This window comes from Colossoma macropomum, unplaced genomic scaffold (genome assembly GCF_904425465.1).
Source record: "Colossoma macropomum unplaced genomic scaffold, Colossoma_macropomum, whole genome shotgun sequence".
NCBI lineage: Eukaryota > Metazoa > Chordata > Actinopteri > Characiformes > Serrasalmidae > Colossoma > Colossoma macropomum.
Window position 1 is genome coordinate 39,633,863 of NW_023494789.1, and position 25,617 is coordinate 39,659,479.

Sequence of the window (25,617 nt, forward strand, 5' to 3'; positions counted from 1 at the left end):
TATTATTGTGTATTTATTGTTCTGAATATTTACTCATGTCACACTGTCGTGTATCTCCTCTCTATGCAGTCCTGTGTGATCTGCTGTTGTTGTGTGTTACCCCATGGGGTCTGGAGAACCCTGAAGAACCACATTTCATTCCAATTTATACAAGTTATATTGAGGAATCACAATAAAGACCACCTAAATAAAGACTTGACCACATGTATATTGTGTCCCCACAAGAGAACGATTAGGCTACTTAGAAAGAAAAAAAAATGTATTTAGGTTCCCTGGGGCTTTAAGACAAATACGTCACACTGCCTTCAAAAATGATTTACTTTCCTCTGAAGCATGATTTGACCATCTTTCTTGATAAGAGTGTCTACAATTATCTGTAAAAATGTCTGTGCACAAGCAATGTGTGTGTAGAGGGCACAATGTACAGGTAGTCACTGTTCAAATGTCTGGCTCTCCTTCAGTGTTTGCCTCTCTGAAGTGTGTGCTGGATTGTGCCCTGCTCCGCTCAACATCTGTTATACTGAGGAAAGTCAAATAAGAGAGATAACCTCTATCGGATGTAGGCCTGGAAAAAGCAGGAATGTCTCAATAGGAAAACAGAATAAAACAATCCCATATACTTCATTCAATGACTCCATTCACAGTAACTAGCTGCTCAAGCAATATTCAACTACTGTATCATTGCATAAGACCTCCGCGCTTTACCTGAGGTGACATTTGTTTTATTAATGCTGATGCATATGTAGCAACTACATAGTATGTAGTTTGTGCTTTTATTCACCACTCAGCTCAATTATAACAGTAGGATTACAGAAAGGTAACTGTTTTTACATTTGCTGCAGAAGAAAGTAATCCTACAGTTCTGGGTAAACAGTGGCTCTAAAAAGTATTTGGACACTAACTTTGGTAAATGTAATGATGTATTTAGGTTACTTCATAACAAAACTATATCTGTTTCAGAGAGAGAAACACTGAGCACAACATCAAACTGATGGTAGACCTACCACTTACAGTTAGATGCAAAAGTTTGGGCACCCCTGGTCAAATAAAGGTTTAAAAAAACCAACAAAAAGTTTTGTTGATTTTTTTTTTTAAATAAAAATAAGTTAACACATCCTCTACAGAGAGCAAATGTCTGCACATTTTAATGCACAACTAGATTATTTGCTGAATTTAACATACATAAATATGTTATATACATAAAATGTGGCCTGTGCAAAAGTTATGGCATATTTTACCTTTTTATGTTTTATTTTTATTTCCAATATGTTAAACATGGCAAATAAATAGAAACTCTGCACTGAAATTTACTGAAAACTGCAAAGTTTGTTCTCTGTAGAAGATATCTAAGCATACTTTTACTAAGAAAATGTGTAATTTGACATTTGAACAACAGCAATATAGGGCTGATCTAGATGATTATGGAGGTGACAATTAACAAAGACTCTGTGTGAAAGAAGGCAATGGTAAACCACTTTGGTACTTTGCAAAGCCACTACAGAATGATTATTGAGATAGTGCTATAAGATGGAACATTCGGGTAGAAAAGTGCTTATCGTGGAACTGAGGAACAGCTTAAGGTTCCTGCTTACAGGAGTACACAGCCTGTGGGTACAACAGGGCTTGATGAAAGCCTTCTGGAGTTGCTGACGTTGACAAGTGAGAAAAAATTTAACAAAATCACAGGTGCAACTTGGAGAAGACGGGACATTCTGGAGAAACACTATCCATATCGCCAAAATCAGTTTGACAGCAAAGTCTGGGGCTGTTTTTCTTAAACTGGTGTCACTGAGCTTGTGTTCATTGATGGGATCATGAACTCAGAAGTGTACAAAGGCATTTTGAATGCAAATCCGCTGAAGCCTGCAAGAAATAATGTCCACAGACCGTTTTGGGATGGCATGGTTAAAATAAATCCCACCTGGTTTGACATTTTGTTTCCTAAAACACTTACACTTTCACTGTGGTACAAATGTCCAAATTTTTTGGGGGCCAATTGTATGTAAACATGGCCAGTGACAAAAAGAGTACATCTTGCTCATTAATGTAGGTCAATTTTTGAAAGTTATCACTTGCCATATTAGCAGTTTTTATTATTTTATACAAAATAATATCATCTACATTGTGGATTTAAGTATTACAAACTAATGCAAGCGTTCTTTAGTAGAGGCAGTGGTTATATTTAGAACAGTGAACACTCACAGAACCATTTGAATGCATGATTCTGCTCCATGATGGAGCATGGAAAACATGGTTCTTTCAAGAGCCTTTTAAAAATGGTTCTGTTTAGCAATAAAAAGGGTTCCACTAGTAGTACTCGAGTCCAGTCTTAAACAAGCGGTCTTGGTCTCGACCTCATTTGGATTCAGTCCTGTCTTAGTCTCTGGGTAAGGTGATCTTGGAAATTGTTGAGGCCAGCTGAGTGCAGTCAATCTGTCTAAGGTAACTAGAAGCTAAATTATTATTGAATATCAATAAAACCAGAATAAACGGAATTAGCAGTGTTTTCTCTCTGAAACTGAAGGTTTTAATCTCTGTTTAAAAAGAGTCGTAACAAAGACGACTTTCTTAATTCTATCACCTGTTGTGCTGGAATTACATGAAAAGTAATTCTTTCGGGTTTTTTTATACATATAACTGTTAGTAATGAAAGTTATTAATACAGTTTAGCTCATCACTCGGCTGTGTGAGACTAACAGGTGTTCTGACAAATTGTGCAACCTTGTCGAAATGTTCTACTGTAGCTCCTATTTATAGATAGAGCTCTACATAAAACTGTATGCAGGCTATTTTGATAGCCTAAATCACACAAAGCAGAAGTCCGCTTCTTATTCACCAGCTTCTTGTTTGAATTTTCCTGTTCCGCCTTAAATGATGCAGGAGCTACATTCTGGTGCCTCAGGCCACTGAGGCCTCAGGCACCATTTGAGGTGGAGCCCCTAACCAGAAAATGTTACTAGCATTAAAAGAATAATAATGATACTAAGAGCTGTAGTTTGCTGTTCATATTATTTTGTTTACAAATCTGTTAATAGAGAAAATAGTCATTTTTGACAATAATTGTAGTTCTTTTTGTCTATTTTTTGCTGTGTTTTTAGCTGTTTTCCCTCTTTTATGTGGCAGTGTAAATTCATTAACTCCCTACAACAGTCATTGTTACACATAACGGACAGTGCAGTATTGTTTAAGGCTATATGTGTAATGTTATATTTTACAAAATGTAATATATAATATAATATAATACAATATGTATTAGTATGTATAATGTATTAGCAATTATAATAAATGTTCCTAAAAAAACTTAATCTGGTCTTGGTCTTGTCTTGGCCTCTGCCAAACCTGGTCTCGGCCTTGACTCTGACTTGGACCTAGCAGTCTTGACTACAACACTAGGTTCCAATATGGTCATAGAACCTTTGTGGTCCTATATATAGGCCTTTTGTTGTTGAACTTCGATCACATCATCATTAATCCTGTAAATACAGTGTGTCTCATGCCACTGTTAAATGGATGTTAGCTAGCATGCAACCTGATGCTATTAATCCCTTCACAAGTTCTTTGTGACATAAAACTGCTTTCATTTCTGAGTGATTATCCCATTATCATAATTATAGACTGACAAGGGCTACTTGTCTTTGTGTGCACCACAATTACCTAACCTTCAAAAGATGCTCTAAAGCAGTGTAACTGATATGCAAATGTATTCTAATCTCCCACAGTTTAACACTGTTCATTTAATGTAGCCTATCAGCCCATGTCCAGTATTCCTCAGTGGTACCACTAAAGGATATATTTAACATACGGCAAGTTCTTTTGTAAATGGATTCAACACTTTAATAGTTAGCTGAGCTCAGCTAGACATGATTGATGGCTGCAATGTCAACTTGACATTGAAAGGGCTAGCCTGTCTTTGGATATGGGGGGTCAATCACTTTTCTGTTCAAAAAGTCTTATCTGTCTCATGAGAATGTTATTTTAGAGCAGGAAGGTGAAAAGAGCGAGAACTTCGACTTCTTGCGGTCGCCTTCTAACTGCCATGCAAATTAACCTGCTCTGAGAAACGTGCTGAATAAACAGCGCTCACAAAGGAGACAGGACTAAACCTCTGTGTGTGGCGAAGGCTCAAAAACCTGAGAAATCTCACTGTTATTACATAAATCACCTTTAAAACAATAGCACGCTAATGTGAATAACGCACAGCTTTTCACAAGATTTGTATGTAATCCATGCCTCACCTAACATATTTTAGTTTTTTTAGTATTTTTTGAAAGATCCAACTTTTTGTATACAATCACCAAACATGGAAAAGTGTTCTTAACTTTTAATGGAAGTAAATGGAGAAATAGTTTTTTCCAAGTAGTTTTGGATCATTTCTGTTGGTCTGCTCACCATAAAATTTTGACACAACATAAAGGGCAACTGCCTTTTTCAAATTATGTCAAAAAATGAAAAATGACCAAATATCATACATAAAAGAGATACGAGGTTTCGTCCTGAAAGTAATAATATGCTATAAATGAGAACAAGAGCTGAGTTTCCAGCTCCTTCCATTAATGTGCAATTCAGCTGAAAGTGGCAGGAGTGCAAATGTTACAACTCACCCTACAGGCGGTAATTAATTATAAATTAATTAACTGTAAATTAATTGTAATAGACTGAGGGGCTAGTTGGAACAGTCACTAATAAGTCTTGTAAAATGATTCAAAACATGAATAATTCAATATAACTCTGCTGTTTGGGCCAGATGAGATCTCTTATTGTTTATTTAGGTTGGCTTAGTTGTAAAGTTGTTAATACTAACCCCCCATGTGGAGGCTGTCTTGTAGCCTGGTAGCTCTAGGAGTTGTCTATATGCTTCAAAATAGGCACCAAGAAGGCGAATAAAGTATGAATTCGGTGACACACAACTCACCAATCAAAAACACTTCTGATGAAAAAAGTTACTTTTATATTACAGCCTTGGGTAAAAAAAACTGCTACAGGGACACAAGAACATGAATTTAACTACATAAAATAGCCATGATACCTTTTTCCCTATGTTAGTTTGTGCCCCACTCTCCTTTGTATTAGGAATATGATGTTGAACACCACTTTACATTGCGTGTGCAGTTCATGCAATTCATCCAAGCCTGTTTTAAATGAAACACAGCGAGTGTGAGAGAGTGAGGGTTTGCATTGGTGTGTCTGTTTAACTGTGCAAACACAACACCATGCTGTGCAATTGCAGGGCCATCATCAACACATTGACGCAGGCAGAACCTCTCTCTCTCTCTCTCTCTCACTCTCTTTCTGTCTCTCTCTCTCTCCCTCTTTCTCTCTCTCTTTCTCTTTTTTCGGACAGCAGAACACTTCTTATGGTGTCACTTTAGTTCAAACTAAAGATTAAGTGTCTGTAAAGTCCGACTAAAGTTTATATAAAACACTTTTACCTACATACATACATACATAGGGACATTTTACTGTGTCATTTTTAAGGGAAATCTTTCAGAGTGGTTTAATGTGAGAACCTTACCAGTCAGAATTGTTCACAGTGGTGGTGACAGGAACCAGACATCTGAAGAGTTTAACGCTTTTAAAAGCTCCTTCACAAAATGTTATTACCTGAATTGGTTATAAATGCTGACTGAAGTGTGAGACATTGTCTAACAATAGTTTTGAGAGCGTTTTTAAAATGTGTTTTTAGGAATCCTCTCATGGTGCAGGACATTGTGAGGCAAAATAGTCCCCAAAGAAACATATATTTTAGATTTACCACTACTTTACCTTCATCAACATTACATATAAAACTCAGAAGATGTGTGTATTACTGAAATTAAGAAATCCTTCTAAAATCCCATTTCCAAAAAGAGTTGGGATGTAAAATGTAAATAAAAACAGAATGCTTTGATGTACAAATGATTTAAATCCAAAATTTAATGAAAAATTGAACAAAGACAACATATCAAATATTGAAATTTCATTGTTTTTGGAAAAATAGATAGGCCCATTTTGAATTTGATGCCAGCAGCATGTTTCAAAATAGTTGGCACAGGGGCAACAAAAGTCTGGGAAAGTTGTGTAATGCTAAAAACAACTAATTAGGCTCCTTAGCAACAGATCAGTAACATGATGGGGTATAAAAAGAACATCTCAGAGAGGCTGAGTCTTTCAGAAGTAAAGATGAGGAGGGGTTCACCCACTGTGAAACACACAAGCAAATAGTGCAACAATTACAAGTGCAAGAATAATATCAATGTAATATAGCAAAGAACTTGAGGGTTTCATCATCTATGGTACATAATATTATTACAAGATTCGGTGAATCCAGAGAAATTTCTATGTGCAAGGGACAAGGCCGAAAACCAACATTTGCTGACCATGATCTTTGGGCCCTACATTAAAAACAAACACAATTCTGTAGTGGAAATCACTGCATGGGCTGAGGAACACTTCTGAAAACCACTGTCTGTGAACACAGTTCATTGCTGCAAATGTAAGATAAACCTCTACCATGCAAAGAAGAAACCACATATAAAGAGGATACAGAAACACTGCTGCCTTCCCTGGGCCCGAGCTTATTTAAGATGGACTGAGGCGAAGTGGAGAAGTGTCCTGTGCTCCGACAAATCAAATTTTTAATTCTTTTTGGAAATCATTAACAGTGTGTCCTCCAGACTGAAGATTAGAGGGACCATCCAGCTTGTTATCAGTGCACAGTTCAAAATGGGCATGTATTTTTCAGAAAACAATAAAATTGTTCAGTGTCAACATGTGATATGTTGTTTTGGACTATTTTCAATTAAACTGAGGGTTTAAATGTTTTGCACATCATTGCATTCTGTTTTTATTTACATTTTGCACAGCATCCCAACTTTTTTGGGAACAAGGTTGCATTATTTTACTGTATCAATGTTTATTTGTATTTATTCTAATGTTTTACAATGTTTTTACAAGCAAAAACACTTACTGCCCAGTTTTAAACCATTTTCTTAGCTAAACTTTGCACAGTACTGTATATATATATATATATATATATATATATATATATATATATATATATATATATAGCGTTTCATCTTTTATAACTTCAGAAAATCATTTAATAACTTTCAGTGCTTCCAGTGTTTTCCTCTGCTGTACCTGACTTCTGAAAGCTTTGAAAATCACTATCAGTTGATTTATTCAAAGAGGCGTGTACGGAAAACAGTAAAGCGGGCCTCCTGTGACCGTGATTGAGAACCACTGTTTTACATAATGATGTTGAACTTCCAGAAATGCCTCTGGGAACATCCATACATCAGTGTTCTGAGACTGAAGACAATTTCAAGAGCTATTAAGGATAAATGGTCTTAATGATAATATCTTACAAAATAGGCCTTCATATTATTATATTGTATTGTCTAGTGGGTGGGTCTGCTCAGCCCTGAAATGCACCCATCTGAACCCAACTGAATACTGGTGACTGACTGATGAGCAGGATGAAAATTAGCCTTGTTGAGGGAAACGTTTGAAGAAAATTTTAAAATTTGCAACTGTTCCTGACAAACAATTCATTGGAATTCTAAAGATCAAGGCTGTGTAATTGGACTTCCTTGAATGGGGTAATTAAAAACGCCACAAGCAGTAAATGTTCCGCTACTCATAACCATAACCGTTTGGAAGTAGTTAGGCAAGTTGTGCATTTGCAAATTCCTACTGAATGGCATTTTGGGGTCCTATTTAAAAATTACACTACAACACAATTTTTCAGGCAAATTCTTACTAACTTGTTATTCACAAAATTGCCATAATTTCACAAATGCAAACATCATAATGGCCACACTGATGATAGCAACTTATGGTACCAATTACAAAATTCAGAGAGGTACATGCAGGGCGTTGTGAGGCAAGACAGTTCACAAAGATTTTTTCAGATTTTTTTACCATCATTAACGTTACATATAAAAACTCAGAAGACACGTTTAGGTTCACTGGTGGTTTTGGATAGTAAAAAACTTTATAACCACCATTATAAAGAAATCTGAGTTGGTAAGTTTCTCTAAAATGAACCATCTCACATTAAACTACTATGAAAGATTTTGTTTGCATCTCAACAAATGAATTCTACAGAAATTTTGAAAAATCAGTGAAATTTCCTTTAATACTTCCAGTGAATCATTTGTGAGAGCCATGTGCAAATTTCCTAAAAGCCTCTTCAGTTTCTTTAAAAATCTCTTCATGATAAAAACATTGTCTATGTGTTTCACTAAGAGTGCAATTTAATCTCAATGTCTATGAAATCCCTTAATTTAACAAGTTCCAACCTACTGATGACCATAATGGAGACGACAATTTAGAGAACAATGGAATTCATTCATTTCTCATCACTTTTCTGACAACCTTCAAGCCGGTGCTACCCCACTGTTGAAAGCTAGAAGTGGTCCAATGACAAGCTGTGGTCCGTGGATTTTTAGATGGAGGACGGGGCTCTGGGACGGTGTTTACTCAGGTTAATAAAGCCTCCCTATAAATGCAAGCTCTGAAGTCAATGGAGTGAGCATTCCTGCACACAAACCTAACTTGAGGGCTTGGCTACACACCCACATCAGGTTCACACACACAGCCAGGGAAAGATTGACACTAGCACTGTTAGTCAGTAGTGAGGTTAGTAATGTGGTGGCGTGTGCCTGGAGCCGGTCGTACTGCCTGCTATCCCGACATCACCCACAGCCTCCAGCTTCATATTCTTCAAGCAGCCAGAGAACATCCTGCATCTCTGTAGAGCTTCCAGAAGATACAGGGGGGCCCAAACTGAATGCCCATCACCTGGCGATCTAAGACTGGACAGGAAACGAGAGGAGGCTGTTCGTCGACCGCTTCAACAGGCTTTGACGCAAGAGACAGAAGAACCCCTTCTGGTGCTTTCTAGGACAGAAGTTGCACCTGCACAGGTGAGGACAAGTAACCACAGATTTCACAGAGATGTGAGCAACATCAGGAGACAGTGCTTAACAACCTTAGCATCCATAGACCTGTTGATGGGTCCAGACTTCTATTTCTTACTTCTGCAATTTAATAATAACATTTCATATTGTTTTCTATGTAGTTACTGTATGAAAGCAAACAAGCCCCATGTGATAAAAATAACTTCCATTGTTAACTTCATGATAATTTTCAATCATTAAAGAGGACAATTGCCATGGGCCTAATAAATGCGGTCTAAAGATTTTACTTAAGTTTAAATATGGTACAAGGAAAATAAACACAGTAGAAATGCCTGGAGTTTAATGGGTAAAAGAGCACTAAGCCAGCCTCTTATCTTTACCAAGCTTTTGTGTTTTCTTTTGATGATTAATAAGTACTGATATGGCATTCAGATCAAGCATTCCTAACACAGGGAGTGCACCTGTTGTGTGACACTTTGGCTCTTTTCCGTGAATTACTAACGCTAGGATCCCAGTGAGTCATTTAAACTTTGTAAAGGTTCTATCTGTTATTTTGTCCTGGCAGCATGCCACATCTCCACCAGTGCAGACCACAACTGTTCCGATCGAGGAAAGCCCAAGTGACTTTGCTTGGCTGCTGTACAGCACTGGCAGATGAACTGAAATTCAAACAGCTGAATTCCCAAAGGAGCGTATAAATTTCAATATCTCAGGCTGAAAAAAGGCTTCAGGCAGGGTTTTTCAGCTCAGGTGAATTCAGGTGAAGTGACTGATGTCCATGTCTGCTTGATGCTCCTGATAATCTGAATCACTTTTAATGTAAGTCAATGGAACCAGACTTTTTTCCAAGTAATTTTGGGTCATTTCTGTTGGTCCATTCATCATGAAATTTACAGACAATGTAAAGGCCAACAGGTATTTTCAAATTATGTAAAAAACTGAAAAACGACAAAAATGGAGATACAAGGTTTTGTCCCAACAGCAGCGATACATTAGAAAGAATTTCTGAATCATGTATAGTACATGGTGTATTTTTAACATATGTTTCATATGTTAAAGGCACCCAAGGAACAGATTTATATATGTTTTGGCCCCTTGAAGCTCATGATGCAGTTTTCAATCATCAGTCATTTATTCAATAACTTCTAGAAATTATTCAGTAACTTTAAATGTATTCATGTAGTTATAAGAATGAGGAATTGAAGTGTGGTCACTGAGTTCAAGAGGTTAAAATATTCACAGTGTAGTGGCAGAGAGCAGCTGCTTGATGCTCCTGATAAGCAGAATCACTTTATTGTGGCAAGTTTGTTACACTAATATTACACTAACAAGGAATTCGTCTTGGTGAGTGCACACATGTATGACAGCTAATATACTAAACTGACCAGACAAGCAGACAGACTCTTAACAAATATTTAGAGGAAATTTAAATAGAAGTGCATTAAATAGAATATAATCATACGGAATAAACAAAAATAAAAAGCTGTGGGTAGAAGCTGAAGCTAATGATCTGTCTATACTTACAAAGGCGCAGTGATGAAGAGCTAAGGACTGACCTAGGGGTATTTGCCTAGATTTCGAATACAAACCAAGGCCCACCCTATTGCTTTAGCACACAAAGTCATACACACTAAATTGTGTGTGAGCCTCACCTAGCTAGCTGCATAACTGTTCAATATTTAACATAATGCTTTACATTGAAAAACACTGGCAGCTGATTTTGCTCAGTTGTTTCGAAATGCTTTCAACATTTTTTATTTTATATTACTATTTGAGCAGACAACAGTTTTTACAAACTCTATTTAGAGGTTCATTTTTAATCATACATTCATTTAAAAAAAAAAAAACTGGACCCTGTTTTAAAATGACTGGACCTGGAGGAAATCAGTTCCACGATCTATAAAGAGATCTTCCTGAAATATAACCTGCTACAGTGTTTTCACACCTGGCGTAGAAGTTGAGCCAAGAACATAAAGAAACGCCAAAAGGTAAACAGAAAGACAAGCAAATGTAAGTTGGAAATACTGTCGTAATTGAACCTGGTGACTGAGCCAATGATTCTTATCAAGGTCATGTCATAAACTGGATGACTTGGTGGGAATGCAAAAATTTGCATGTTAGCATACCATGCAAGTTTTTACGGAAATATTTGGACAGTTTTGTTTGTGATGAAATCATCCGTGAATTGAAAAGCATGTTAACCACTACCAGGAAGAGTATGGTTGTAAAAAGCCATTCACACTTACAAAAAGCCTCAGAGAGAATTGTTCTAGCATTTTTTGATCAGATTTCAGAGTCTTGTTTGAATATTTTTTTTAAGGGGAATTCCACTGAACGTTTCTGCATAATTCAATCATTAAGATGTCAACAAAGTCAATCAGAGTGGTTTAAGGTGAAATGCTCCGTTAGAGAAATGTACAGGGTCCGAATTGTTCACAGTGGTGGTGATAGGAACCAGGTGTCTGAAGAGTTTAATGCCTCTAAAAGCTCCCTTCACAGAAAGGTATTACATGAAATGGTTGCAAATACAGGCCTGATGCCTGAGACATTGTTTTACTACTCCATTCATGCAGAGGTTTGTAAAATACATTACATATTAAACTAACTCTGTACATTTCTCTAGAAAGGAGCATTTGACATCAAACACTCTGAATGATTTTGTTTACATCTCAATGATGCAGAAATTGTGGAAAACCAATGGAATTACCCTTTTAACTATCTGGCTGACGTGCTGAGAGAATTGTCTGCCTAATGAGATACATAGAGTTTTAACTAGGTTTGAAAACAAGTTTGCTAAACTTGCCAAATCTGACAAATTTTCTTTTAGTTGTAATGTAGAAGCTCAGGGGGAATACGGTGTTATCCGGTGTGCTTAGAAAGCACTGTCTTCCAGCACGAGTGACAAACAAGGCATATATGCAAATATATAATTTTGCTGTAATGATATCTTGAAAAGAGGACCAACAGGTTCTATTGGTTATATTGCTAAAGTCTGGCCTTTTATATCCCAGAGTGATGCAGAGAAACGTGTTCATGCATTTCTTATGAGCAGAACTGATTACAATAATGCTCTTTTTACAATCCATCCTCTACAATTGTCCAAAATTCAGCAGCACAGACTCTAACAAAAACAAAACAGAGATCATATCACTCCCACTTAGAAACTGCACCGGCTGCCTGTGTCTTTCAGGATAGTTTTTAAAGTTCTTCTCCTAGTTTTTAAGGCTCTAAATGACCTTAAAGCACCTGCTTACATCACAGACTGTCTGTCTGTTTTGTGATCTTAGATCTGCAGAGTCTGACCTTCTGCAAACACCTTCTGTAAAATACAGAAAACATGGAGAGACTCTATCAGTTATTCTGCTTCTAGACTGTGGAGCTCAGTGCTCACTTTTAAGAAACATTTCAAAACATGTCTCTTTAGTTAATACTGTACGTCTCTTTGGTGTTTAGCGTTTTAATTAGATTATTGTTATTGCATTATTTTATATAACTTAATACTCACAACTTCTATTACTGTTAAGCTTCATCACCTGTCTGTAAAGCACTTTGGCATGAAAAGGGCTCTATAAATAAAGATTATTATTATTATTATTATTATTATTATTATTATTATTATTATTATTAATTACGAATCATTTCGTCCTGGAGTTTTATGAGTATATCCTGACAACAATGAATAAAATATCACTCCATAAATGTTTAAGGAATGGGTTTTATCTTGCCCTCTAGAATTTGTAACTGTTGCTTTAATGATGTAACACTTAAGGCTACAGCATTTAAATGTCCATCAACAAAGAGAAGTTAAAGGGTCCATCTCCTGCGTTTTTATTATATTTTATTTTTTTTTCTTATCCCTGAGATCCAGTTATAATGTTTGTGTGGTTTTATGTATGAAAAGCAATCATATTCATTTTAACATGACCGTTTTCCAACCTCTCTTCATGCCTTATAATTAAACAGGCTGTTTTGTTACTGTGCCTTATATATATATATATATATATATATTATATATATATATATATATGTATATAATTTTAAATCTTTAACTTTAAACTCTTTTAGTTTAAAAAGAAAGGAAAACAGGGTTCCTTTTGGGCCCCTTAAAGAGCAAAGTTCCTCTCTTGGTGTGGGAAATAAGGTGTATATTATTTAATTACCTGCCGGTTAGAAAGGAAAAGCTGCACACTGATAGGTTTGTGGTACACGACTAGAGCAATAAGAGCATCATTAGTTAGGCCACTATAATATTAATTGCTGCAATATTTCTTTGACAGCTCTCACAGCTGACCTTCTCTCAGAAAAAGGTCCTCCTGAATTGTAGTGTTGAACCTTTGTGAGATACAGTCAGATGGCACAAAAGCTCTAATCTTGGGCCTATTGTGTGTAATCATTACAGCGTTTTATGTCCTGCCGATGTGAACAGCTCTCATACTGAACAGCTGTCAGAGGAAACACCGGGTCAGTTCTTCCTGCCTCCTTGAAATGACGTCTTGACGCACAATAAATGTTCAATATGCTTCTCTCAGCAGGGAACACTTATTCAGGGTTAATCTTTACCTATGATAGACATGTCGCTACTTTTACTGCAATGACGTTTAAATGAGCACTACAGACCTGGCCAGTGGAGCACTCTGTGTTGTCGCTGCTTGGTGAATATGAGCTTGCATGCCAATGGGGAAATGTAAAAACTTTAAAGGGGAATTCCATCTGTTTTTCAAAAATGTATGCATGTTGTGGATGTGAACAGTCATTTAGAGCGGTTTGATGTGAAATGTGCTATTGTGGAGAATGCAAGCAAGCAAAGTTTATTTATATAGTGCTTTTTACAACAGGTGTTGTCACAAAGCAGCTTTACAGAAAAAGCAGCTTTACAGAAAAATCAGCATTACAGAAAAAAAAATCCGGGTCCAAGCCCCCATGAGCATCGCCAGTGGCGACAGTGCCAAGGAAAAACTCCCTAAGAGCAGGAGGAAGAAACCTTGAGAAGAACCAAGACTCAGAAGGGGAACCCATCCTCCTCTGGTCGACACCGGATAGCAAACATTGTTAGTGTAAAGTATTACAAAACCGGGAAAACAGGTGAAGCAATGGTTAATTTGATTAGTTTTACTTTATGCAGCAGCAGCATCATCGGGAGGGTCAGTTCATGAGGGTGAGGTTTGCAGTATTGTTTCTAGTGGTGATGATTGGAACCAGACGTCCAAAGTGTTTAATGTCTCTTAAAACTGCCTTGCAGAAAAATAGTACATGGAATGATGATGAAGGCACAGCCTGGTGCCTGAGACATTGCGTTCTGATAGTTTAGGCCTAAAAGGCACATGCAGGGCTTTGAAAGGCAGCATAGTACCCAAGGAAAATACCTTTTTCTGTTTTACCACCATCAACATTACATATAAAAACTCAAATATGGACCATTCTACCAATTAGTTCAATCTGCAGAATCTTGATTTTTGTTTTAAAAATGCTGATAAAGTGTTCACACCTTCTTATGTTCAGATTTATTTAAATCCAAAGCATTAATAGAGATTGTAATAAGCTAAATATAAAGAAAATCATAACTTATAGCATACTTTCTTTTGGGAGGTGGTTGTCCCAAGCCCTAACCCCTAAATTTACACTTGTGAAAATCATATTTAAAATTTTTTTGCATTTTTTAGCTGTTTTAAAAAGGCTCTTTTTGATTTTTTTAAGTGACGATTAAAGATTTTGATTTGTTATAAAATAGAATTTATTTATTTAATTTTATTATTGCTACCGAAACACGGTGAAAAGTTTCAGAGCTGATATTATTGTATTGGTAGTGACAAAATGGAATGTTCAATCGTTTGTGTTCCTGTCAACACAACTGTGAAGAAGTCTGATTCAGTAAGTTTCTACAGTGAACCATTTCACTTCAATCCACTCTGAATTACTTTGTTTCGTTTCAAAGATTTAACTATGCAGAAATTTTGAAAAACCAATGGAATTCCCCTTTGAGATTACAGGAGTCTACAGCCCTGCATGACTTCATATACTTTCTATGTCCAAAACCCAAACAATGAAGCGCTGTTTTAAAAAGAAAAGATAAGGAAGGGTGGACAGCAGTTCAGAAACACGTCTGTCTTTGTCCAGTTTCATCACTTTATGTTTCTAGTTAAAATCAATAGGTTAGCCATCAAGCACTGAACATTTCCTGGTCCGTGTATTGTGAGCAGATGTGGTTTTCATGTGGGATCTGAAATATGGTGCACCAAATTTAGGAATGCAAAAAATGAATGGACACAAGTTCCAAATGTTAATAAGTAAGAACGATGATGCAGCTTTACAGCTTTCAAAATCCAAACCCTCTGTCATTTCAAGGAAGCATCCCCCCACCAATAGATTGAGCAATCAGAGCAGCTCAGGCACTAAGAAAGGCCCTTGAAAGACTCTTGCGCTAAACCTATACTGTTAGCCGAATCTATAAACGTTCCTCAGCTCAGTGACAATGAGCACCACTGACCTGGCAAATGGAGCAACTCCTAATTCCCCTGAAATGAATTTTCGAGTCTTTAACCAAACTCATTTAAGGATCAGTCACGGGCTCTAATCCCTTGCCTAGGGAGTATGTTTGCATCTCCTTCTCTGCTGGGCTGAGTCAATACGGCCAAATGCACAAGGGTAATGGGCTTACTGCAAGCTGTTGCTACAGAGAGGGAACGCTAGGCCGCTCAGTGTGCCTAAGCTGCCCACAGATGAAGGAAAAGATGCACCTTCTTTTCCAGGGAGGAGAGAGGGATGAAAGGAGGGAATGTGGGGAGCAGCAGAAGGGAATGAGAGCCATAGCAGGGTTAAGAGATGAGAGGAGGGGTTATTTAAAGGAGGATAACTTCATTTCCTTTAGGGTTAACCAGAGGGCAGCTTCAAAGACACTAGCCAAGGCTTCCTTTTGTGTTCGCATAGAGACGCGCAAAGAGAGGCACTGAAGTGGCCTGAGCTGCTTCCATTCCTTCAATGTGTCTAATGTGACCAGAGCAGTACCTCTGAATAGTCATAAATACATTGACAGCCTGTGCTTAGTTTAATAGTACCTAATTTCCTCCGCTATCACTGGGTGTGGAGCTATCATCAGATTTTATGAATTTGGGTGTCACTATGTCCAAACAAACGAAAGTTGTATCAATGAGCATGTGGCATGCGACAGACCGTTCTGAAGACGTACGAGAACATTGACAGCAGATAATCTATGATAGCCACTCATTCTCCATCTGTGCCATTGGAAGACAACTTACACTTGGCTGTCAGAGCTAAAGATGTCTTCCAAATACCACTATCACTCATCTAAGATATGAGCAATGGACCTCATTCAGCAATATCTTCCTAAGTTTGCTCTTGAGAAAGGCCCTAAGAAAAGATTCTTCAGATTCATGATTTGTTCTTGAACTGCAGACATGCTTGCACCATGTTGTGCTCTTGAGTGTGTGTAGATTCTGTTCTTACCTAAGAACAGATACCAAATAAGAAAATATTAGTGAATGTTGGAATCTTTGTGAAAACTGTATATAGGGGTTTTATAAAGGAATATCTTCGTAAGAGCGGTTGGGGAATGAGGCCCAACGACACTAACCTAAGAGTACGAGGTTGCAACAATTTGTATTTTTCTTAGTGCAAATCATACATATAAAAATATAATAATAAAGTTGTGTAAAAGGGCTCTTTGGAGCAATTCCACAGAAGAATGACTTCAAAATGTTCCATATCCTATTTTAGATAATCATAATTAAACAAGACCACTTTCCACCTCTCTATATCTGTATAGATATATACATCTGATTGGCTGCTCTGTGTTGTGCCCCATTAAAAAAAAGTATGTTGCGGCTGAAACACTCCTTATAACTTTATGACAGGTTTTTATGACATCACAAAAGCAATTTATGCCATTTGGCAGTTTACTTTACAAATATATTCACTGTCGGGAAAAAAAATCTTGTATCTCCTAAATGGAAAAAATGCTCTTAACCTGTTACATGGCCAGGGCCCAGCAGCAGGCCCAATGTTTTATTATACACTTCTAGAACCCAAGAATAGCTCAGCCAGTTTGCATTAAAGTCCCTGTAGTTACTAAATAATAAACCTTAGTATGTAATAAGCCTGAGTTTTTGATGGGGTTAACTTAAAATGGAAGGGAATCTATTTTTTTGCCCAAGTTATTTTTTAACCATTTCTATCAGTCCATTTATCATGAAATTCTCAAACAGTATACAAAAAGTATAATGGTCATCTGGTGTTTACAAATTATGTAAAAAAAGACACAAATGAAGATACAAGTGACCACATGGACCGTATGGACTGGGAAGTAATTGGAACTTTTTAAAATTGGTTAACAAACAATGTTTAGTTACTACATCAAACTCTTTTATTTTAAAAAAGTGAAGAAGATGTGTTTTTCATGATATGGACCCTTTAAGTACCCTAAAGAACCTTCCAATTAATGTAAATGACACTGTGCCGGTATGAGGAACCATTCTGAAGTTCTGAAGAGCTTCCACATGATGTTAAGGTACAAGTTTAAAAACTATTTAGGAACCTTTGTAAGAGTGGAGAAAACTACCACATAGACTGGATGTTTGATAACAGCCCGTCTTTTAAATACTGCATGAATCAGCCTCATCTACTCATCGCTCTCCTAGTTTTCTGTAGATGGCTCCTCTGTCTCCAGTCTCTTACCATTCTGCAGTGTCAAGCTGTCTCCTACGCAGTTCCATTTCATTTCGCTTTCATTAAAAACTCATGCTGACAGTGGAGACAGGGAACTGCGGGAATGACACCTTGAAAGTGAGCAATGACTTCTGTTTTTTTACCCAGACGTCAACCGTCTTTCTGCAGTAGTGACCCGTGAGTAAGTCCTTCAGCCAAATCCGTTTTGGCCCTTGGCTTCCCATGCTGCACCGTGACTTGCTTTGGTCCCTCTTTCCCTGCCCCGCATGTCCTCCAACACTTAAAGAGACCAGGAGTCTCAATAGGGCTCAGAATCCTTTAAGGCAAGCTTGGATTCTGGCTTGGTTGAGCTATAGAACTGGACATCATGACACCAGTTAACGACTAGTACCCTGAGACCAGATTCTACTTGAATGGTATTGAATTGTTGTTGATGAGGATGTTTGTGTCTTTGTTGATGAACTTCCTCTCAAATTGATTGTATATTGTCACTGTTGGGAGAAAAGCTTTTATCTCCAAAAAGGCAAATTACGAAGAAGGAAAAAACATTCTTAACTTTTAAATGTGACAGTTAATGTGACAATATTTTTTAGGTCTTTTTTCTGTTAGTCTGTTTGTCATGAAATTTGGACATGGTGTAAACAGCAGCAGGCATTTTCAAATTTGTAATTTTTTGACCAAGAAATGGACCAATATGAGTTACTATGTCAGAGATTTTAAGGTTTTCTTACCACACACAAAACCAAAAAATGGCAATTTTTTTTTCTAATCTCTTCTCTTCCCTCACCTCAGGAGGCCATGGCCAGTCCAGTGCGGGTCCACCCAGACAGCGCCCTGCTCCAGCCGCCCCGCAGTGGCTCTGCTTTCTCCGAGAGTTCTCTGGCTCTTCTGAAAAGAGAAGAGGGGAGCGTCGAGACCCTGGAGCTGGTAGACAGTAAACCACGACTAGACGGCTCAGAGCGAGGGCTCTCAGGATTCTACCTGTCCTGCATTGACATGCTCTTCACTGAGGAAGCTGCCTGGCTAGTGAGGGTGGCGGACTCCTCGGCTTCGGCCGGTGTCGGACCTCGTCCAGAACCCTGTCCGGAACCAGAGCAGTGCCCTGTTATTGACAGTCCTGGGTTAGGAAGTGCACCACTGTCGCCTGGCCTGGAAGACCAGGTTGAGGAGAGGTCTCTGGAGCAAGTGCAGAGTTTGGTGGTGGGAGAAGTGTTGAAGGACATTGAGACAGCCTGCAAACTGCTGAACATCACACCAGGTTAGAGGCTGGATTACTCCACTTACAAAGCAGGCAACTGCAACACTTTTTTTTACTAGAGAGCATCACTTGGGTGATCTCCAGCAGTGGATTTTGGATGTTTTTATTGTGTTTCTCACAGAAATGTTTATTTCAAAGTTCTAGTCAGGGTGGAGTGAGACTGCTAAATAGGTACCTTTTACAGTTGTGTGTAAAAGTTTGGGAGCCCTTGGTCAAAAGACCTATTTAATTGGTTTTTTAAAGTGAAAATAAATACATGCTGAATAGAACACACTGGGGGAAAAAGAGCCCATAAAATGTGTCATATTTTATGTTTAATATTTTATGTTCAATTTTTTCCAGAACTCAAATAAATAAGAAGATACATAGATAGATAGATAGATAGATAGATAGATAGATAGATATTGTGCACTAAAATTTGCCATACTTAAGTGTTCTCTCTGTAGAGGTTATATTAACTTATTTTCACTTAAAAAATCAACAAAAAGTCATTTGATTGGGGATATTTACACTTTTGCCTACGTGAGATTTTGTTAACTCGGAAGATGATGATGCTTGATAAGCTTTATACAGTTGGAAAATTCTTAATCCGCTAGGTTGGAATTATAAATCATGATTCTGGTCAAGGTCTATAAATCACGCATCCGGTACATTAATTAATAGAGAAACAGTCAAAGGTCTTTGACGCAGACTGCACCTGACGTCAAGCTTAGCTTTACACTCCAGGATGTACTTAATCCTCAGTCTTGCATGTGGAGAACTTTGTTGGAGCAGCTTTGCATAAAGTCTTTTGGTGTTTACTTAGAAGTAGATGTTTACATTGTCCAACCAAGCCCTTCCCCTACACTGGTAAAAAAAAACCTGCCTAAAGGAGTACTTATTAACAGTCGTCCCCTGTCTATGGGCTATTTTAAGAAGCTCTGTATTTTGCCTCACACCACTGAAAAGAGTCAAAATTTCTGACAGTTTAAATATATTCCACATAATGTCTTTGTACTGCATTGCTAAAACCTCCTGAATTACCTGAACCTCACTGACACTGGCTATTGATTTTATTGGTGTGTCCTCTTTGGCCTGCAAGAGCTTCTAACTGTCATTTGTCATGCCAAATTTCACTCCTTGAAAACAATTGCAGTGCACCTCCTTTGGTAAATACCCGTTTCCCCCGTTCACACTTTTCTCTCTCGTTCTCGTTGAATGGCTCTCAAAAAGGTGCATCAAAACACACAAAGCCCTATGCAAACACTTACTAATCCACATGCTATAGAGCTTGACTGATGTCTCAAAGGATTGGGGTAGCTGCTTCAAGGTAATGAGTAAGACAGAGTGAGTCACGCTCATCTCGGATCTTTCAGACCCGGTGGAGTGGAGCTGTGGGAATGTTCAGAAGTGGTTGCTGTGGACGGAGCATCTGTATCGGCTCCCTCAGGTGGGCAAAGCCTTCCAGGACCTGGATGGGAAAGACCTGTGCGCCATGACGGAGGAAGACTTCCGCCAGCGTTCACCACAATGCGGCGACACACTGCACGCGCATCTAGACATCTGGAAATCAGGTGCGGTTTGGCTGGCATGAGCAAAAAACTTGCACATGCACAAACATATGTTTATGTTTTCTGGGATTTTCATAACTTGCCTTTCTTTGTACGCTCAGGTGCCTGGATGAAGGAGAGGTGTTCGGTAGGAGAGAGTAGGGTCACAGGTGGGTCACTATGTCATACCTGCATGCCAACAAACTAGATATGTTTGCATTTTTGTGAATTCAAACTTCAATGGCACGTTCAGGTTTGGTGTTTATTACATAGAGAATAGAAAGAAAACAAAACAAAATTAATGTGGCTCCAGACTGTTATGTTTCCAATTCTTTGCTATCAATTTCAGATTTCATTCCATATTAAAGCTGTGATATGTAAGATATTTTTGTTCAACTTGAAATTAGTAGCATTGCTGAGTCAGGAGAAAAAAACAAGCTAAAATATGGTGTGTGCGCGCTGCTACGAGTCACCTTATGAAGATTAAAATAGTAATTTAAAAGTCAGAGGGGTCAAGATGGATTGGGGAGTTTTTCAGACTACGCCAAACATTTTACTTAACAATGTCACATGCACAGGCTGAAAAAGAAGGTCTAGCTTGATATTTAGGTCTCAAATGCAAAATCACCTTGAAGATATGATGACAATAGTAGATAATTCACTCACAACCTTCACCAAGTTTTGAGTTCTTTTTGAATGCTCTGCGCTAACGATCATCTGATTCATCCACTCGAGGAAAAGGTCCAAAGCACAGCTAGTTACAAAAAATGCTTCCACATGTTGCGTGCTATTACACATTTCCACCAGAGAGGTCACCAAATCCCCAAATATTACATAGTGCAGCTTTAATATTCTATATTATTACACATTTGAAAGAAATTTCTCTATGTAAGGTTTACAGCATGGAAGGATCAGACTAAGAGTGGGAGATATGGCAAAAAATAACATTACGATACTTCAAGGCATTTTCACAATGCACAATATGCATCACAATATTTAGTTTTTTAATGATGTTGGATAAGCTGGAACATACAAAAACGTGTTACCACAGTTTGTTTATTTGTTCTGTCGCAGTTGCCATCCGAAAAGCTCACTTAGGATCAACAAGAGGTTCAGAATTTCATGCAGGCCTGTGGTCACACATGCTGCAGGTTAAAGATTATCTTATAGATGTTATCTATGGTATCCATTTTCAGTTTTTGTGTGTGGTAAAGTGCTGTTATCAAAAATAACAGCATGGATAGAAACATTCTCAGCCAAACAGACTGTGCTGTCGGACCTAACTGTGTAATGTGATCTATCACAATAATCGCAAATACTGCCCACCCCTAGGTCAGTTGTTTGAATAGCCTAGCTATTGATGAATCATGTGAAATTTTTCAAAAAAACACTAATTCAGAAGTCATTTTGCTGTACATTGATTAACTATGATTTGGGCTAATGATCATGTTTGTGTTGTTATCCTACAGGGGGAGAGGAGCTGTGGTCAGAAGCGGACTCCTCCTGCTCCGGTCAGCCTATCCACTTATGGCAGTTCCTCAGGGAGCTGCTACTCAAGCCTCACAGCTATGGACGCTGCATTCGCTGGCTCAACAAAGAGAAAGGTACAGAACCCTAAAGGAACAGATGCCCCCAATAGTGCTAGTGTGGCTAACAGGATATGAAAGTAGCCAGTTAGCTCTGTCAAGCCTTGTTTAAATCTCTAATCCCTCTTATTTATTTATTTTTTTTACTAAGGCATCTTTAAAATTGAAGACTCTGCTCATGTGGCACGACTCTGGGGCCTGAGGAAGAACCGACCCGCTATGAACTATGACAAGCTTAGCCGCTCAATCCGACAGTACTACAAGAAGGGCATCATCCGCAAACCAGACGTGTCTCAGAGACTGGTCTATCAGTTCGTCCACCCTGTATGAGGCCAGCTATCATACTAGAAGAGGCAAGAGGACAGACTGATATCTATGCACTGACACTGACAAGCACCACTAAGCCTACGCTTCTACACTTTACAGGCTAGTAAAACATGCTAGCACAACAGGAATTCATGAGGTGTCCCATCTTTACAATACTTTTCCTAATGCTTTGTACAATACTTGCCTTGAACTGGAAATTTGATTTCAAAACTGAACAAAAAAATGGCTTACTAGTTCCATAAGGATCGTTTTTTTCCTCACAGCTTATGTTTTATTTTTTCCATTCAGATATTCACAGTGGCCCTTATTTATTCATCAACGTTACATACGGTCAAATCTGATAAAATGAGCTCACCCAAATTTCACAGACAATTTTATTATTCGTTAATGTCATCTTTGGTATATCTGCATATATGGAGGGAGTGCAATAGTTTGACAAGTTAAAAAACATCCTTAATTTGCAGTTAACTCACCAAAACTATTATCTATAACACCAAAAATGAGAATAAAAATAGAAAATAACTATTATGCTAATAATTCGCCTGCATGGTAATCCAGCACAAAAGCTGGATGTACTTATTTTACATTGACATTGGTGCTGCAACTATTGCATATGCCATTTAAACACATATTACACTGTGCTTTAGGTATATGCTACTGACGCTGCTCACAAAATAAACAATGCAAAACTAGCTAGCTATTATTGTAGAAGCATCTGCAATAATACAGTGTTTAAATCTGTTATTTCAGGAGAATAATCACACTACACAATCGCTTCATTCTACTGTCTTTAAAAAAAACAAGACACACGCCGCTCGACCTCAACCTCACCTACGAGCACAGCCACTGGCTCACAAGCCCATGAATGCTGTCCTTTTATTAGCTCCCTACCAAACATCTGCATGAATTAGGGCATGCTTCCTGCAAATGATATGTAAATGAGATACTTGAGTGGCTGACACTTGATTTCACACACTGAAGCTGATTCACTATTTGCGCTCAGATCTCTGCATGTCATATGAAGGTTTCATGAATCAGACGCAGAGTAGTTTCATGAAATTATCAGTCACAACTTTGATGAATAAAGGCCAGTGAACTTAAGTGTTGAGACAAGGGCTGAATCTCAAATTCGGGGCCCGCTTTTCCCTATGGTGGTGTACTTTGTGAGTTCTGAAAGTTTGGCCCCCTAAGTATTGCACTACATGTTCAGTAGGGAACTGCACATGTTCAACATGTCCATGTTTGACACATTAGGCATTCTTTGGATGCAGGAGCCATTATTTTAAGACGTACGTAGCGGACTACATAGAAAGCAGGGAGCCATTTGGGATTCAGCCAAGGTTCTTGCTCTAAGTGGTATATGTGTCTGGGTAGATAGTTCAAGACATTTTTCTCATCTCATCATATATTTATAGGAGAAACTAGGTTAGATATATGGGGTTCTACATGAACAGAAGTTACAAAAACATGTCCAGGTATGTTCGCATGGTCTGCCTGTCTTTCACTATCTCTCTAAGTTCTACTCAACACTCAAGCTTAAGGACCTGGGCCCAGTGGCAAACTTCTCAGAGTTAAAGTGTTGATCTAAAACCAGCTTTTGCCTTTTTATGCTTTAATCAATGCACATATCTGGGTAGAGAGGACCTGGTTGTAGTGAAGTTCTCTTAAACTCTTGATAAATATAGAACCTGGTTTGCAACAAGGAACTCACTGTTTCATTTTTGTAAACTCGTCCATTGTACATTGACATTTATCGAACATGCACTCCCCTTGGCCAGCTTTCACACTGCCATGTGAACGCTTGCAGCGTGTATTTGAGCAAGCCTCCACTCCCTGCCAGCTCAGGCACACGTTTGGGTTTGGCTCTGGCCTCCGTCCAACACGCTCTGGCCTCTTTTTTTTTTTAAGGCCTAATCACACAGCAAACTTATTAACTCTCCCCAAAGGCACTCACAAAGGAGAAAGTCTCCACTTTATTGAGCTCCCATGAATGATCTTCCTCCTTAAGACACTTGAACCTCACCTTGCGCTTTCTGCTTTTGGCAGCGAAAGGTGGGCTTCTTGGCTAATGGTTATTGTTATGACTAATATGTTCAGGGCTCATATGTATCGCAAAGGTAAGTTGCTGCTAGAGAGTCAGTTCTTGAGTTAAGAATTAGGCAAAAGGGTGGTGTATTAAAGAATAGCTTTGAGGGAGGCAGTTTCTTTTCCTCTTCAGTACTTGGCTTGTTTTCAGTCAGGTCATCAGTCACTGTCAGAACAAAGGCTTACCTGCAACTGGGGCCTTTTTCTTCTTTTTTTTCTGTGTGCTCATATTTTAATTTAGGCCCATTCCATTTATTTTGGTATCTTTCTAAAGGTGCATGTAAAGCTTTTCCCTGGATTTTTGCTGTGTCTGCCATTGTTGTGAATAATATGTTGAAGTTATTGTTAATACACTAATGAGTAAAATTTTCCTGAACTCTGTTTGTGTCTGCGTGATCACACTTTCACTTTTGGTCTGTAACAATCAAAACACATCATGTCAGTATAGATACTGTAATTTTAGGGCAATGATTAGCAGCTGTAATTTGGACAATAGAAACAAATATTGGTTCCTACATTTTAAGAGGAATTCCACCAATATTTCTCTTTCATTCAGTGTGGTTTGATGTAAAATGGTTAATTGTAGAGAAGCTTACCAATTATTTTTACAGAAGTGGTGACAGAAACCAGGGATTATGCAAAAACAGTCATTTAATTTACTATCCAAAACCACCAGTGAACCTGCAAGTGTTTTCTGAGTTTTTATATGAAATGATGATAAATTAATGGTAAATCTGACACAATAAGTTTTCAAGTGTTCAGATGCCTGGTTCCTATCCCCACCACAGTGTACAATTCTAACTCCTACGTTTCTCTAGAACAGAACTATTCATACCACTCTGAATGACTTTGTTTACATACATACATAACCATTTAATCATTCTGACGAAATTGCAACATTTTCAGAATTCTCCTTTAAGAGTTGGTTAGTTGGGTTATCCAGATGGTGACTAGTTGTGGAAGGATCTGTTGATCTTTTCAGTGACACTGAAACATTTTAAACATCCTACATTGAATTGAATTCTCATACTTTTAGTTCAGTTCAGCAGAATTGGCCCACGTTGTCATTCTTTATACTGGTTGTTACATATTTTGTTTTATATTAAATTGTGTATTATAATTTTCTTAGGCCATTTTATCCTCTGCTTAGAAGTTGAGATCATTATGACAGCATTTATTAGGCTGGAGCAGCTGTTCCTGTTCATGAAAGGTATGCATATCAGGTCACTTCTGGTAAAAGAGAACTTCTA

At 38.0% G+C, this 25,617-nt stretch overlaps 1 protein-coding gene across 1 annotated transcript; it reads left to right on the forward strand.

Moving 5' to 3' along the window:
* Positions 1–8,518: 8,518 nt before the first annotated feature.
* On the forward strand, positions 8,519–22,872 carry LOC118808543 (SAM pointed domain-containing Ets transcription factor). The gene is made up of 6 exons (XM_036571293.1): positions 8,519–8,909; positions 18,375–18,840; positions 20,196–20,393; positions 20,492–20,539; positions 21,839–21,973; positions 22,107–22,872. Exons 2-6 carry the CDS (start codon positions 18,381–18,383, stop codon positions 22,283–22,285), a joined length of 1,020 nt encoding a protein of 339 aa, XP_036427186.1. The 5' UTR covers positions 8,519–8,909; positions 18,375–18,380; the 3' UTR covers positions 22,286–22,872.
* The last annotated feature ends 2,745 nt before the right edge of the window (positions 22,873–25,617 follow it).